At 39.1% G+C, this 15,084-nt stretch overlaps 1 protein-coding gene across 14 annotated transcripts in view; it reads left to right on the plus strand.

Annotated features, from left to right (window-relative positions):
- Nucleotides 1–15,084, plus strand: part of LOC105465996 (lysine acetyltransferase 6B) — a 205,506-nt gene that overhangs the window by 133,734 nt on the left and 56,688 nt on the right. For 13 of the 14 annotated variants that reach the window (XM_011714716.3, XM_071069762.1, XM_011714712.3 and 10 more), the window contains one exon: nucleotides 6,004–6,112. In XM_011714716.3, coding sequence (XP_011713018.2) covers nucleotides 6,004–6,112 — 109 coding nt within the window. Of the gene's footprint in view, nucleotides 1–6,003; nucleotides 6,113–14,369; nucleotides 14,441–15,084 lie in introns of all 14 variants that reach the window. The other variant, XM_011714720.3, reaches the window with a different exon arrangement.

The raw sequence follows: 15,084 nt of genomic DNA on the forward strand, positions 1-15,084 counted from the left end.
TAGTTAGGTGACGTTAGACAGGTGGCCTGTGGCATAGCATTCATATATGGGACTTGAGAAAAGCATTGTGATAAACAGTAAAGCATTACCTAAACTTCACATTTCAGTACAGTATAACAAAGGAGTGCAAACTAAAGAGATATAGAAAAGTCTTTTCTTTTTTTTTTAAGATGGAGTTCCATTCTTGTTGCCCAGGCTGGAGTATAATGGTGCGGTCTCGGCTCACTGCGACCTCCTCCTTCCGGGTTCAAGCGATTCTTCTGCCTCAGCCTCCTGAGTAGCTGGGATTACAGACACCCAGCACCATGCCTGGCTAACTTTTTTTTTTTTTTTTTTTTTTTTGTATTTTTAGTAGAGCCAAAGTTCCACCATGTTGGCCAGGCTGGTCTCGAACGTCCTGACCTCAGGTGATCTGCCCACCTCGGCCTCCCAAAGTGTGGGGATTACAAGCGTAAGCCACTGTGCCCAGCCAGTGTTCATCTTTGTTTGCTTTTGTGGTATTATTCATTTAATATTTTATATTTGTTTATGCTTTTCTTTCTCTGATATCTTTTTCTTTTCATTTATTTTGAGTTTTCCTTTTATTAAATAGTTGCAGGCCTTTTTGCTCTCAGTGGAGGCATTTTCTACTCTGTTCCTGTACTCCCTGATTAATTCATTCTTTAAAAAAATCCTCTAAGATTAATATTCATCATGGGGGCTCAGAAAATGAAAGTCTTTTATAGAGTAATTCTAAACTCCAGAATAATTCATTTGTTCTGATGTTTATTAAGGACTTGAAGTTGTTTGTTTGCTCTTTCTGTTTTTATAGCCAAATAAAATTTTGCAATACTCACAATATTTGAGTAGAACTTTGTAGTTTACAAAATACTTTCCACACTCACTCACATTTGAACTTTAACAACCCGAGAGCCAGACAACACAGACACTATTGTGCACTTTTACAGATGAGGAAACCTGAGGCTTAGAGAGCAGGGTTTAAATCTGGATCTTTCTATGGTGCAAGTATGAACGTATGAATGAAAAATGCCTAACTGTTTTGTTTTTAACACTTGGGATTACTAAAATGGTGTATTTTTTTCAGCAGTCTCATGAAAGATGTAGATGACTTAAGAAGTATGGATCTATGGGGGATTATGGAGAGAGAGGGCTATATATCCCTGATCATTGTGAACAGATACCATGGAAATGGCTTACAAAACCCCTTTTTGTGTCATTGTCAGGAGGAGGATATGAGTCTAAATACTCCTGGCTCTGATTTAGTGCAGGAATTTTCATTTATTTTTGTCCAGTTACTTAGACTAAGGCTAACAAATATATAGTTTCCTTCTGGGCAGAAACAGAAGTATTCATAAAGTAAAATAAAGCTTCTCAGAAATGCATTGTCCTAGATTTAAAGAATATTTCCTTAGAAAAGGCTATCTTATTTTGAGATCAAAGGTCTTGAAGACTGTTAAAATTTCTAAGTATTATAGAATCAATAAAAAATTAGAACTGGGAAAGACCTTAGAGATTAACTCTAGAACCATTAAAATATTTGATCTGGATGGAATCTTTGAAGAGTCCCAGATCCCCAAATTGTGTGAGGTGAAATTGTATACTGTTGTGTCCTCAGCATCCTGATGGGGCCCATCCAGTCTCTCCATGGCCACTTGATTATAGGGGCCTCTTATTGCCTCAGGAATAATCCATTCCACAAATACCGTATGATTTCACTTATATGAGGTAGCTAGAATAGTCAAATGCATAGAGACAGAAAGTAGAATGGTGATTTCCTGGGGTGGGGGAAGAGAATATGGGAAATTATTGTTTAGTGGATACAGAGTTTCAGTTTTGCAAGTTGAAAAGAGTTCTGGAGATAGGTGGTGGTAATGGTTGCACAGTATTGTGAACTTAATGCCATTTGAACCACAATTTAAAAAATAAAAACTAAGTAAATGAAACAGAAAAAAAAAAAAAAAAAAGAATCCATTCCATTGCTAGACAGCTCTGTTGGAAAGGCTCTCTATGATAACCCATATTGGTGTAAGTTTGGTACTCCGGAACCACAAGAACGAATCTAACGCTTTCACCTATGAAGACACCCAGCGTGTCCACCCCAAACAGTCTCTTACTCTGACATTTTTTGAAGAGTATGGAAAAGTTGTTACAGAGAATATCACCCAATTTGGATTTGCCTGATTGTTTCTTTATGATTGGACTTAGGATAAGTGTTTCTGGCAATAATACTATATAGGCGGTGCTCAGTCCTTCAGGATAGGCACTTAGAAGGCACATGATGTCACTTTGTCCCATACTGGTTTAGAAAGCGTCCACCAGATTTCTCCATTGTAAAGGTACCTTCTGCCTATAGTAATTAATAAATAATCCATGGCGTTTAGTGATTACCTTTTTAATAGTTTTTAAAACCATATGCCATTGGTCATGGGAGAAATTGTATGGAATAGATTACGAACACATTAGTCAAGAGTTATTGCCACTGATGGAAAGATAATTTTAGACATTTGTTATCCTGAGGAATGGAGGGGAGGTAGCGAAGTAAGAAATGGGCTTTCGTGAAGACAGACTTGTGTTTGAGTACAGCTCTACACAGCAGATCATGAGGTCAAGAGATCGAGACCATCCTGGCCAACATAGTGAAACCCCATCTCTACTAAAAATACAAAAATTAGCCGGGTGTAGTGGCACGCGCCTGTTGCTTAACTTCTTAGATACTCAATTTCTTTTCTAAAATGGAGATAATACTCATACCAGGCAAGACTGTTAAGACGATTAAATGAGACAGTACAGGAGCAGCCTCTAGCCTAGCAGCTGCCCCAGGGCCATTGCATGGGAGACAAGGAGATCCTTCCAGAGCACAGTTTGCTGGATGTATTCATCTTTAGACTTATTCATGAGCATTCCTTCTTGGGATTAGTTTAAAATATTCAGGCTTGTTGATGGGAAAATGTGATCAACAGGTTAGGTGCCTTTGTGAAATTTCAAAGAAAGGAATTAAGAATTTGGAGATTTTTGGTATCATTTTCAAACATCTTAAATATGACTTACTTGTAGTAGATTTGTATAGAATCAAGTTTCCATTTACTCAGATCTTTTTCTGACTGGAATCCATTTTACTTTATTATAAAGGACTTTTTAAAAAACAGTTTATATGTAGTCTGATTGAGAACAGTGAATCATAATAATCCTGTGACCCATTTACTTGCGTTACTGTAAAAGTTTCATTTCGTACAAGTGACAATTTTTTAAAGTTAATTAGACTTGGCTACACTGAGGTTAGCAAAAAGTGCTTTGAATTATCAATAATTCAGCAGGGCAGACATTTCTGTATAATGCAGTGGTTTTATAGAGTATTGTGAGATAGTTATCCTTAAAATAAATGGTTGTGAGCATACATCAGCATGGCGGGGTTCACTTGAATGTAGCGTGAAGTGATAACATCTATGCTTTCTATTATTGGGCAGAGCGTGGGACATCAGTCTTTCTGGCCATGAACTACTAGCAACCTTTGTCCTTTGTGTTACCTTTAGTTAAAAAACGAAAAATGAACATGAATGCTGGCTGATGGCCATGTCTCTCTCACAGCTAAAAATTCATCTGGGAAAGAAAAATGGGATTGGAGATTTGGATTTGTTTCATTGCATGAATGATATGTGACATTCTGTAAATTATTTATCACTGCAAGGATGGCAGCAGTAGCTTGAACATTGTTATATCAAATGAAAGCAGGAATCCCATTAGTAAGAGGACCGGGTTTTAGCTCGAATCTATCAGGGGAATGTTGTCACTTTAAAGCCAGATTGTTCTTTTAATTGCTATTTAAAGGAACAAAAGTGTTCCCAAGGTACTGCAGTTGAGCAGTTGCAAGTAATAACTATGGATCCATAATTATGCAGTGCTGATTATCTGGCATTTAAAAAACTGTGGCTAGAGTCAGTGACCAATTTGTTACAGCTTGTCTCTTCTGGTTTTTCTAGTACAGAATGTTTTATAATATACTTTTTAACTGGGGCTACAAAAATACATTTGCATAGCTACCTCAGAATGTAAGCCTGTGCATGTTATAAGAACAAATTAAGCTGAAAGTAAAGGGAAGATAATGAATGCCTTTGTAAGATGAGATTAGCAGTCATATTAAACAATTTTGTAAATGCTTGGTCATGAGATGATTTTCTGTTTTTGATGACATGTTGTCGCAAGGAACCAAGGCATTTGTCGGAATCATTATTACCATTGATTTATTTTTGTTCTTAACTAGCATATATTTCCTTCATGTATTCAGTTAGCAGATATATTTTGAGTGCCTACTATGCACCAGGAAATGCATTAGGCATTTGGGCTAGAGTGGCTGAACAAATGAAGTTTATTCTATGCTGATGTATATTTAGAGAGTTAGACCTAGCAAAATCTTGTTTTTAATTTACATTTAAAAACATTTGTGATTATGTTGGGTGTTCTTGCTCTGAATTTTTGATTCATGAGATTCAAATAGAGAGACATCATAGTAACATTCAGATGGCTAGCAGACAACACGTGTGAAGGCTTGGAATATGCGGTAAAATTATAGTTTTCGTAGTTTTGGCTGTTGAAAATAATGTGACCAGATCTGTAGGCACAGTCAGCTATCCCTATGCATTGCTGATAGTAGTAAATAACAATGGAGATACTAAAATGTATGTAGATTAAATAACAATGGAGATACTAAAATGTATGTAGATTTATACATTGTTAAAAGCAATTTTCATACGAGAGTTAAAGGGTGGTTGGGGACTAGACAAATGTTTTGTTGTTTCTTATATAAAGTGGGAATGTCAGGCTGGGCGCCGTGGCTCACTCCTGTAATCCCAGCACTTTGGGAGGCTGAGGCGGGCAGATCATGAGGTCAAGAGATCGAGACTATCCTGGCCAACATGGTGAAACCCCATCTCTACTAAAAATACAAAAATTAGCTGAGTGTGGTGGCACACGCCTGCAGTCACAGCTACTCAGGAGGCTGAGGCAGGAGAATAACTTGAACCTGGGAGGGAGAGGTTGCAGTGAGCCAAATCACGCCACTGCACTCCAGACTGGCAACAGAGTGAGACTCTGTCTATAAATAAATAAATAAAGTGGGAATGTCAGAGATTGAGGGTTTATCTTCTTTGTTTGGTGTGGTGTGGTTTACTTTTGAAGACCTTCATGCCACAAAACCCTTGATAATAATGACCTTTTCAAGTGATCCCACAGAATCCTGCTCATTCTATTATTCTGTCACCTAAAAACATACAGATATTTTATGTCAAATATTTGGTAGGTGAATAATAGCAACCTGCATTACAACATTTAATAAGTTTAAACAGTCTATACATGATATTCATAGACCATAATGCTGAATGGATGATTTATTGTAGGCATATAGATAATGGGAACAATTGAAATGTCCAATGAATCCTTAATTATGTTCATTTCAGGCAAGCTATATGATATATAAAGGTATTAGATTTCATTTGTTTAATAAAAATGACTTCTGAGTCATACATTATACTGAAATGTATTCAGGTAATACTTTAGTGTCAAATAATTTAAGAGATTTATTCCAGCACTTTGGGAAGCTGAGGCAAGTGGATCATGAGGTCAGTAGATTGAGACCATCCTGGCCAACATGGTGAAATCCCGTCTCTACTAAAATACAAAAAACTAGCTGGGCGTGGTGGTGCGCATCTGTAATCCCAGCTACTCGGAAGGCTGAGGCAGGGGAATCGCTTGAACCCGGGAGGCGGAGGTTGCAATGAGCCGAGATTGTGCCACTGCACTCCAGCCTGGCGACAGAGCAAGACTCCATCTCAAAAATAATATGAGTTTTTTTACTAGCAGAAAATGTTTATTTAAATACGTTACTTAGCAGTTTTTCTTTGTTAAAGAAAGAAGAAGCTTTAAGTGAAAAATGTAAGAAGCTTTTGATTTTAATGTTTTTAATTTTGAAATGGAAAAGTGACAGTATTTTTTATTTTAATTTTGTCATAGCCACGTGCTGATCCCATTCCAATATGTAGCTTCTGTTTGGGGACTAAAGAATCAAATCGTGAAAAGAAACCAGAAGAACTCCTCTCTTGTGCAGATTGTGGCAGTAGTGGTAAGTTGTGTTTTTCCTATGTGTTGTACAATGACTTCCCGTTATCATAACTTCATGCTATTAATCTATTAAAACTGTATTGTTATTTAAGGCAATTATATGGTTATAGCATGGGCTTTAAATTTTAAAATAAAAAGGAATAGAGAAAAAAGCGTGAGTATGTTAGTACTGACATATGGATATTATATATGCTTATATAATACTATACATATTTATGATTAAGCTTTTATTTTATACCAGCATTGGTAATTCATTGTGGAGATGTCTGCATTATAGGTAAATTCAGTGTAGAGAATTCTGAGCTTTCAAGCTGAGTACAACTGGAATCACTGGCTTATTTTCTCTTAATATAACCTGAAGTCTCAAGAAGTATTTTGGTCTCCAGTGTTTCAGGTCATGACACCTACTGCTGAAATGTAATATTACAGCCCAGCTCTGTGTGACTTCAAATGAGAGAGACAATGTTCTGGAAACTGTGATGATAGTATCAATAAGTCATCAGGCATGAAAGAAATTCATATTGTCTGGAATAAGATAAGAAAAGGGTAGTCTGTACAGAAGGTGATATTGAAATCAAGGAATTGTTGGGTAGGGACTCTTGGCAAATTGCAGTACCTCAAATTTTTCAAGGTAGCTATTACCTCTGCCTTTTTCTCGTAAGATTTTAAGGCCATTCCTCCAGTTTCATAATGGAAATTTAAAGGCAAACTGTGCTAACGTTAATTTGTTTTATTAGCCAATCTTCCTTTTTGTTAAACAGGTCATATTTGCCTAGGTAATACATGTGTGCACACACATATACACACATGTATGCATGCATATAGACATATATGTGTTTATGTGTGGTAGTTGTTAGATTTTTTTAGATTAATCATTTTTTGGCCCGGTGCGGTGGCTCACACTTGTAATCCCAGTTCTTTGGGAGGCCTAAGTGGGAGGATCATTTGTTCAAGACCAGCCTGGGCAACATAGTGAGATCCAGTTGCTACAAATAACACACAAATTAGCTGGGTGTGCTGTAGTCCCAACTACTTGGGAGGCTGAGACAGGAGGATTGTGTGAGCTCAGGAGTTTGAGATTACAGTGAGTTATGATCTTGTCACTGCACTCCAGCCTATGCAACAGAGTGAAACCCCATCTTTAAAAATTAATAGCAAAAAATAAGTAAAAATTAAACCTTTTCTGTTAATCTTCAAATTTTTTTCCCAGACTACCCAAACTTTTTTCTCCAAAGTCTTATTTTAAAATTCATGACTATTTCTCTAATTATAGTAATCTCTAAAAAAAAAAGCAAAACCAAAAACCAACAGAATACCATAGCTAATTATTGTTTAGGAAGTCTTGAGATGTACTGGCTAGGAGCAAACTCAAGAGCCAGCCATGGCCCAGTTCCTCTACCTTGAGTTAGTTACTTGACCATTCTGAGCCCCTGTTTCCTCATTAGAAAATTAGAGATAATGGCAGCCCCAACCTCTTGGGTTTTATGGGAGTGAAATGTGAGGGCACAAGTAAACAGCCTGGCACAAGGTCTGCAAGAACTATGGTAAGTGTACTACAAATGTCAGCTGTGTTATGGTTTAGCATGTTTGATATTGTTATCCTTGATTGCTGCACGTAATTTAAAATCTTATCATCACTTGTGACAGCTGCTTGATGGTTGGATAGAAGAAATGTTTCATACTGAGAATAAAGTGTTGTGTAATGATTCTTATTCCTTATATGAAGGTTTAACTTGATAGGCCCTTTGTAGTTCAGCAGCTTTCAGGTGCTGACTAGAAGGGGGAGCCTTGGAAATAAGACATTTCAAACCCTGCTTGAAAAATGCATTCTGACAGTCTTTTTGATAGGCTTTACAGATTCATTAAAATTCTTTTACCTGGCCATGGCATCATGGATAGTGACAAAAGGGCATGGAAACATTATCTGTATGTTCAGTTTAATACATTTCAGGCCTACGATATCCCTGTTTAATGCTGGTGAGGTAGTGCCTCACTCATCAGTTCTGACTCTGTCGTTATCTTTTGGGTTTTCTCATGAGGCTCATTCTGAATGAATTACTCTTTTGTGTAAATGCCTGATCAGTTTAGTGGTATTCACTTGTCTAGGGTTTACCCTTTGTGGTTTTTAAGGTGGTACTTTAAAAATACCCTTCCCTGTTTTATTTCCTTAGGATCTCTTTGTCTGAGTGCCTAGACAGATTAAAGACATACTTAAATGTGGGAAGAAAAGTTCCCTTCATATATTTCCTTACCTCTGGTGATACACTTACTTGAGTTGATAAGAAGTTCGAGATCATTATCTTCTAGATCATAACTTCAAGGCCTCCTTCACAGGGTATAAAGGTGTAATTCTAAACAGGTAGATCTTAGATTTTCTGATGTAATCAATCTCCCTTCGTCTTTCCCGGATTGAAGACCTGCCAGAGGGGAGCTTGATCTCCTTTATATTTGAGGTCACTGAAAATTTCTTTCCCCTGGTGTTTCTTACTTTTTGCTCAGACTTTTTCAGGGTAAAGCCAGGGGTGTTCAGGTACGGTGTTATGTTTTCTCTGTTCAAAAATATCCTCTTGTTTTCTCTTTTAACAAATGGAGAATAATGACTTGAGGATACTGTCCAGAGAGTTTATGTGGCTGGTGAGGCTTTGTGAGCCAGTCTTCAAGTGGAGAGAGCCAGAGGCTTTGGGGCCAAGGTATGGGTCATGGCAGAAATTCAAGCCCTGGGGTCATCATGTCTCTGTTGAGGATAGAGGATGCCTCAGAGTGCTTCTCTGGACTCTGCAATGGGATCCAGCTGTAGTGCTGAAGTTCACTTAATCTTCCCTTGAGTGCGCTGTGCCAGCCTGGATTTGGCTGCTTTAGTCAAAAAAACTATTGTTCCTAACTCAGGGACGTGCTTTGTAGATATTTATTCATCTGATAGATCAGAAGAATAGACTTTGTTGTTTTTTCCTCTTTAAACTGAAGGGTCAAAATTAAATATGGTTCATTTTAGGGAGTTTGGGGGCTCTTGTGGCCTTTTTTTTTTTTTTTTTTTTTTGAGACGGAGTCTCGCTCTGTCACCCAGGCTGGAGTGCAGTGGTGCTCTCTCTGCTCACTGCAAGCTCCGCCTCCCGGGTTCATGCCATTCTTCTGCCTCAGGCTCCTAAGTAGCTGGGACTACAGGCACCCACCACCATGCCCGGCTAATTTTTTGTATTTTTTTTTTTTAGTAGAGACGGGGTTTCACAGTGTTAGACAGGATGGTCTCGATCTCCCGACCTCGTGATCTGCTGGCCTCAGCGGATTACAGGTGTGAGCCACTGCGCCCGGCTGGTTCTTGTGATTCTAAGGCTCTGTTTTGACACCTTGGTAATTCTAAGGAAAAAAGAAAACAATAGATCAGCATGCCTCAACAGCACCCTCTAATAATGGTGTGAGCCCTGTTGTCACAGTTCAGCATTTCAAGTGGGAATTACAGATTAGCTGGAACTCCTACTTGACCTTATGGAAATGGCTGCCTTCTCACCCTCAGAAGAGTCTGTTGGTTCTGGGATTGAATTGAGACTGTTCATAATGATCAAAGGGATCCCAAAACGTAAGTTGTTTATGTGAAAAAATACCCTTAGCAGCATAAAACCAGAAAAAGGAAATATAGATGGCAGCCTGTAGGGAGGATCATTCTTAAATGTGTTTCCCATATGTGCCTGATGCTTTTCAGCCATCCCTATCTGAAGTACCATTCATATGATGTCACATTTAGACTTCGCTTAGATTTCATGGATGAGAGTAATAAATGTTTCCTTCTGCTTACATCGTAAAGTAAAGCCAATTAGAAATTTATCTGTTTTGAAAGGGGCTCGATGCTTTCAATGGGCAGTATTTTCTTTAACATTTTTTTTTCTACTAAAAGTTCTTTTAAAAAAAAAATCATTCAAGTTTGTATGTAGTAAAAACGTAAGGTGAGGTACACAGTGCCTGGAGCCCCGAATGTGGCATCCCTAGCCTGTACTCCAGTTCTCTTCCGCCACTTGCTGGCTGTGTAACTTTGGTTTTCCTCATCTCTGCAGTGTAAAGGAGAATGTCTGCACCCTGCATCCACAGAGCTATTGTGGAATCCAGTGAGATAATGATAGGAAGATGATCAGTAACTATAAAACATGAGACAAATGTGAAGGGTTATTCCAACCACTAATATGAATGTGGGAATCCTCAGATAGTCTAGGTCTGTGGAAATGTTAGAAATGATTTTACTTGACTTTCATGGATCAGCCTACTTTGAAATTAACACTGTTATATTCTCTTTGCCTCATTAAGACCAAATTATCTTTAATTAGCTTCACATAAGTATTAGATATTATACCAAATGAAATTTTGTGTCTGCTGCTCAGATTGCTGGGTGGTTAAATCTTACTTACAGATGAGTTGTGTGCATGTGTGTTTTCAAATTAGCAAATCTAAGATAAGTGTACAGTTCAAAATTACAGCATCATTCTAAGTGGAAACTCATTGAAACGGGAGACAGAAGAAAGGCTGCTGTGATGCAGCTGGGTGAGTGAGAGAAATCCCTTTTGTACAATAAAGGAAGCAAGAGCCGTGGAGTAGAATATCAGTGCACCCTCGGGAGACCTGAAGTCTTTCCTGGGTTTGTCTTTATTTGTGTGTTAACCCTGAACAAAACTTGCATGCTCGTGGAGGGAACTGGTAGGGGCAGTGTATGGATATATGGGCATATAAAAATATTTAAAAGACCATTAGTTTCTTAAGGTCACCCCAGGAGTTGGTTGCTTAGTCATCCAGTTTCACATTGACTAGATGCAGATTGAATCATTAGGTTGGAAAGAAGACTCTTGACTAGAAAGAAACCTAAAGATATGATCCAAAGAAGAAAAGAGGCCAGGCGCTGTGGCTCACGCCTGTAATCCCAGCACTTTGGGAGGCCAAGGTGGGCAGATCACCTGAGGTCAGGAGTTCAAGACCAGCCTAGGCCAACATGGTAAAACCCTGTCTCTACTAAAAAAAGGAAGAAAAAAATATTAGCCGGGCCTGGTAGCGCATGCCTGTAATTCCAGCTATTTGGAAGGCTGAGGCAGGAGAATGGCTTGCACCCAGGAGGCAGAGGTTGCAGTGAGCCGAGATCACACCACTGCACTTCAGCCTGGGTGACAAGAGTGAAACTCCGTCTCAAAAAATAAAAATAAAAAAACAAGAAAAGGCGGTGGGGGAAGAAGGTGAGCCCCATCCCCACAAAAGCCCAAAGCATGATTGACCATCCAAAGGGATGTAACTTCATTAAAACTTGTCTGGGTAATAGTTACCTCCTTGTAGCAACATCTAATGATTGTTTTTCAGTGTTTATCAAAATCTAATCAGTGTCTTTTAATCCACACCAAATAATTTATCTTAGTCATATTTGATCTTGTAGAGAATCTTTTTTCTTGAGGTGTTCTTTTCCTTTGGCCCCCGTGACACCATTTTATCTGTGTTTTTTCTCCACCACTTCTTTCCACATATATTTGTTAGCCGCTTGGTCCTCTCTCCATTCCCTAAATGTTTCTTCAGATGTCTGTCATGGCCCTGTGTTTGTTACTTTGCCTTGTAGCTTCTACTGAGCTGACCCTAGATACAAACAACTATAGAGCTTCTCCAGCGAGTCTACCCCTGAGGCACCTCAAAGTTAATATCCAGAACAGCTCATCAACCTTGCACTGCTTCCTCTACCCAAAACAATAGCCACACAATAACAACAAAAATCCCAGCAAAGAAACAGTATCCCGCCTCTCCTGGAGGATTTCCTATATTCAGCAAATGGCACACTGTTAGCTACTCACTCAGTTACACAAACTGGACATTTGGAGCCATCCTCTGTCCTATTCTCTCACACCAAGGAATCACCAAAAACACACTGATTCTAAATCATAATATATATCTTGAATGCTAAACTTATCGATGCATCCCCACCAGCCCCACTCAGATCTGCTATTGTAATGACCTCAATCTAGGCTTCACCCTTTTTCCTCCAATCCATTTTCCATACTATAGCCTAAGTTACCTTTTTAAATTATAAATCTGATCACAGAATTTCATAAGTGGCTACCAGTTAGTTGCTCTTAGGAGAAATCAATATTCTTTAATATAGACCCCCAAAAGTCTTCTGGATTGGGCTCTGGTTTAACCCTATCTTACATCACTATTCTGTTCACATTCTGCACATTGGTTACATTGAACAACTTCTCTCTCCTTGGATATATGCCATTCATCTCTCCCTCTGTTCATGCCATCTTCCCTGCTCTGCCCCTTATCAGGTCCCATCCAATCACACTCATCTTTTGAGTCTCTTTTTTAGGGAGGCCTTTCTCTAACCTCCTGCTAGACTCTCCCATATCCCTAAGCCACCCCATTGTAAGGCATTAATGCTCATTCTTGTTTAATGTTTGTCTTTCCTGCTGGGCTATGTGATCTGAAAGGGTGGGAACGATGCCTCTCCTTTTCCTCACTGTATCCAGTGCTCCTTAAATATTAGTTGAAGGAAGGAGAGATGGACAGATAGATGGTCAGATAGCCAGTCTGAGGGGCTTAGTGTCTGAGTCATTATTAGTTTTCCATTGCTACTGAAATAAATTACTACAGACTTAGTGACTTAAAAACAACACATTTTTAACCTTACAGTTGTAGGTTGGAAGTCCATCATGGGTCTCACTGGATGAAAATCGGGGTATCAGCAGGGCTGGCTCCTCTCTGGAGACTTTAGGAGAGGATCCATGTTCTTATCCATCTGCATTATTGACAGAATTTAGTTCCTTGTGTTGATAGGACCGAGATCCTGGTTTTCTTGCTGTCAGGTGAAGGCCATCTCCAGCTTCTACAGGCCACCCACATTCCCTGGCTTGCAGCCCCCTCGCCATCTTGAAAGCCTGTGATAGCAGGTGGAGTCTCTCTCATGCTTTGAACCCTTCCTCCTCCTTTTCCCATTTCATTTCTCTAACCAAGTTCATAAAAGGTTCTCCGCTTTTAAGGATTAAGGTGATTAGATCAATCATGCCCACTCAGATAATCCAAGATAAACTCCCCATTTCTAGGTCTGTATGCTTAGTCACTTCTGCAGAGTTCCTTTTGCCACAACAGGTATAGTATGTTTACAGGTTATGGGAATTAGAGCACAGACGGCTGGGGGCTGTTGTTCTGCTTACTACAGAGCCTGTGTTTTTTCTTCCTCAGTACTTTCTCCCAAAAGCTTTTCCACTGGTTTGTAGTTCCATTGGTACTTGTTTAATTTTAAATAGTATTCTTTTGGTTTTGCTAGATAAAACTATTGTAAGCTGCTAGTACTTGATAATGTATTTGTGTGAAATTGAATGAGTGAATGAATATGTATTATGGCTATCAAATCTGATAAATTGCAGAATACAGTAGTAAAACGAACTCCAGAAAGACAAAGCACCATGAAACGCATCAACAGAGAGAACAAGAATTTTAGAGGAAATTAACTGGGCATGGTGGCGCGTGTCAGTAGTCCCAGCACTTTGGGAGGCCAAGGCTGGTGGACTCTTGAGGCCAGGAACTCAAGACCAGCCTGGCCAACGTGGCAAAACCCCATCTCTACAAAAAATACAAAACGATTAGCTGGGCATGGTGATGCGTGCCCGTAGACTCAGCTACTCGAGAGGCTGAGGTGACAGAACTGCTTGAGTCTGGGAGGTAAAGGTTGCCGTGAGCCATGATCATGCCACCACACTCCAGCCTGGGCAACAGGGTAAGACCCTGTCTCAAAAATAAAAAAACAGGCCTGGTGCTGTAGCTCACACCTGTAATCCCAGCACTTTGGGAGGCTGAGGCAGGCGGATCACAAGGTCAGGAGATCAAGACCATCGTGGCTAACATAGTGAAACCCTGTCTCTACTAAAAATACAAAAACAAAATTAGCCAGGTGTGGTGGCGGGTGCCTATAGTCGCAGCTACTCAGGAGGCTGAGGCGGGAGAATGGCATGGAACTTGGGAGGTGGAGCTTGCAGTGAGCCAAGATCGCACCACTGCACTCCAGCCTGGGCGACAGAGTGAGACTCTGTCTCAAAAAAAAAAAAAAAAGAAAAAAGTTAGAGGAAATTGTTGAGTTTATGAAATGGCTAAACCAGAGGTAAGGAATTACTTGATCAGTAGCATTGTTTTCCTTTATCTGATTACTATAGATTGTGTAGTAGTATATCAAGACACATTACAGTCTTTTGTGTTATTTTAAAGTTGGCCATGAGAAAATAAAATGGAAATATTTCTTCATCCCTCAGCATCCTTTACAGAATCATAGAAATTTAGAACTGGAAGGGATCTATGGCCAATTCTCTTGAGCTAAATAAAGGTAAGATTGCTGCCTAAGGAAAGATAGGCTGAAGATTTTAGAATTTGATAGGGTAGCTTAAATAGTAGTAGTTGAGATACAGTATTGCTTGAAGTGAGAGAAACCATTAAGAGAAAGAATATTCCTTGCCCCTGATTGAAAAATGGCTGAAATCCACTAATTTTCAAACTGTATAATTATTAAAAAGTCTGTATTTCATAAGATACCTGTGAGAATAAATAGTAAGCTGTAATATGATGTGAATTACCTTAGTTACTGAATATTAAGTCACAAAGTACAAAAGCAGATTTGAATGTAGAGAAAAATTCAGTGCGTGAAATTGAGGTCATATGTGCCCATGATGTATGCCTTACAGGAAGTAATAAAAAAGAGGGGGGAAGTAAATGGTATACTTTTAAGCTGATGGGACCATTTTAAGGGTGGAATTTAAATTGCTGTTCTTTAAAAGTTAAGTTTTTACCCCCCTCACTATATAAGGGGACAGAGGGGAGGGCTCTGATCAAAGTAGACCTCTCCCCTCCCCCCTTCAGTATGCTTCTTAAAAGTCGACAAGCAGGCTGTCTTTGTTTGCCGTTCCTGAGCAGAAAGAGGAGATTGATACCATTTTTATCTATTCAGACTTTTTCCTTGCATTCATTTGAATG

The sequence above is a fragment of the Macaca nemestrina genome, chromosome 9 (genome assembly GCF_043159975.1).
Source record: "Macaca nemestrina isolate mMacNem1 chromosome 9, mMacNem.hap1, whole genome shotgun sequence".
NCBI lineage: Eukaryota > Metazoa > Chordata > Mammalia > Primates > Cercopithecidae > Macaca > Macaca nemestrina.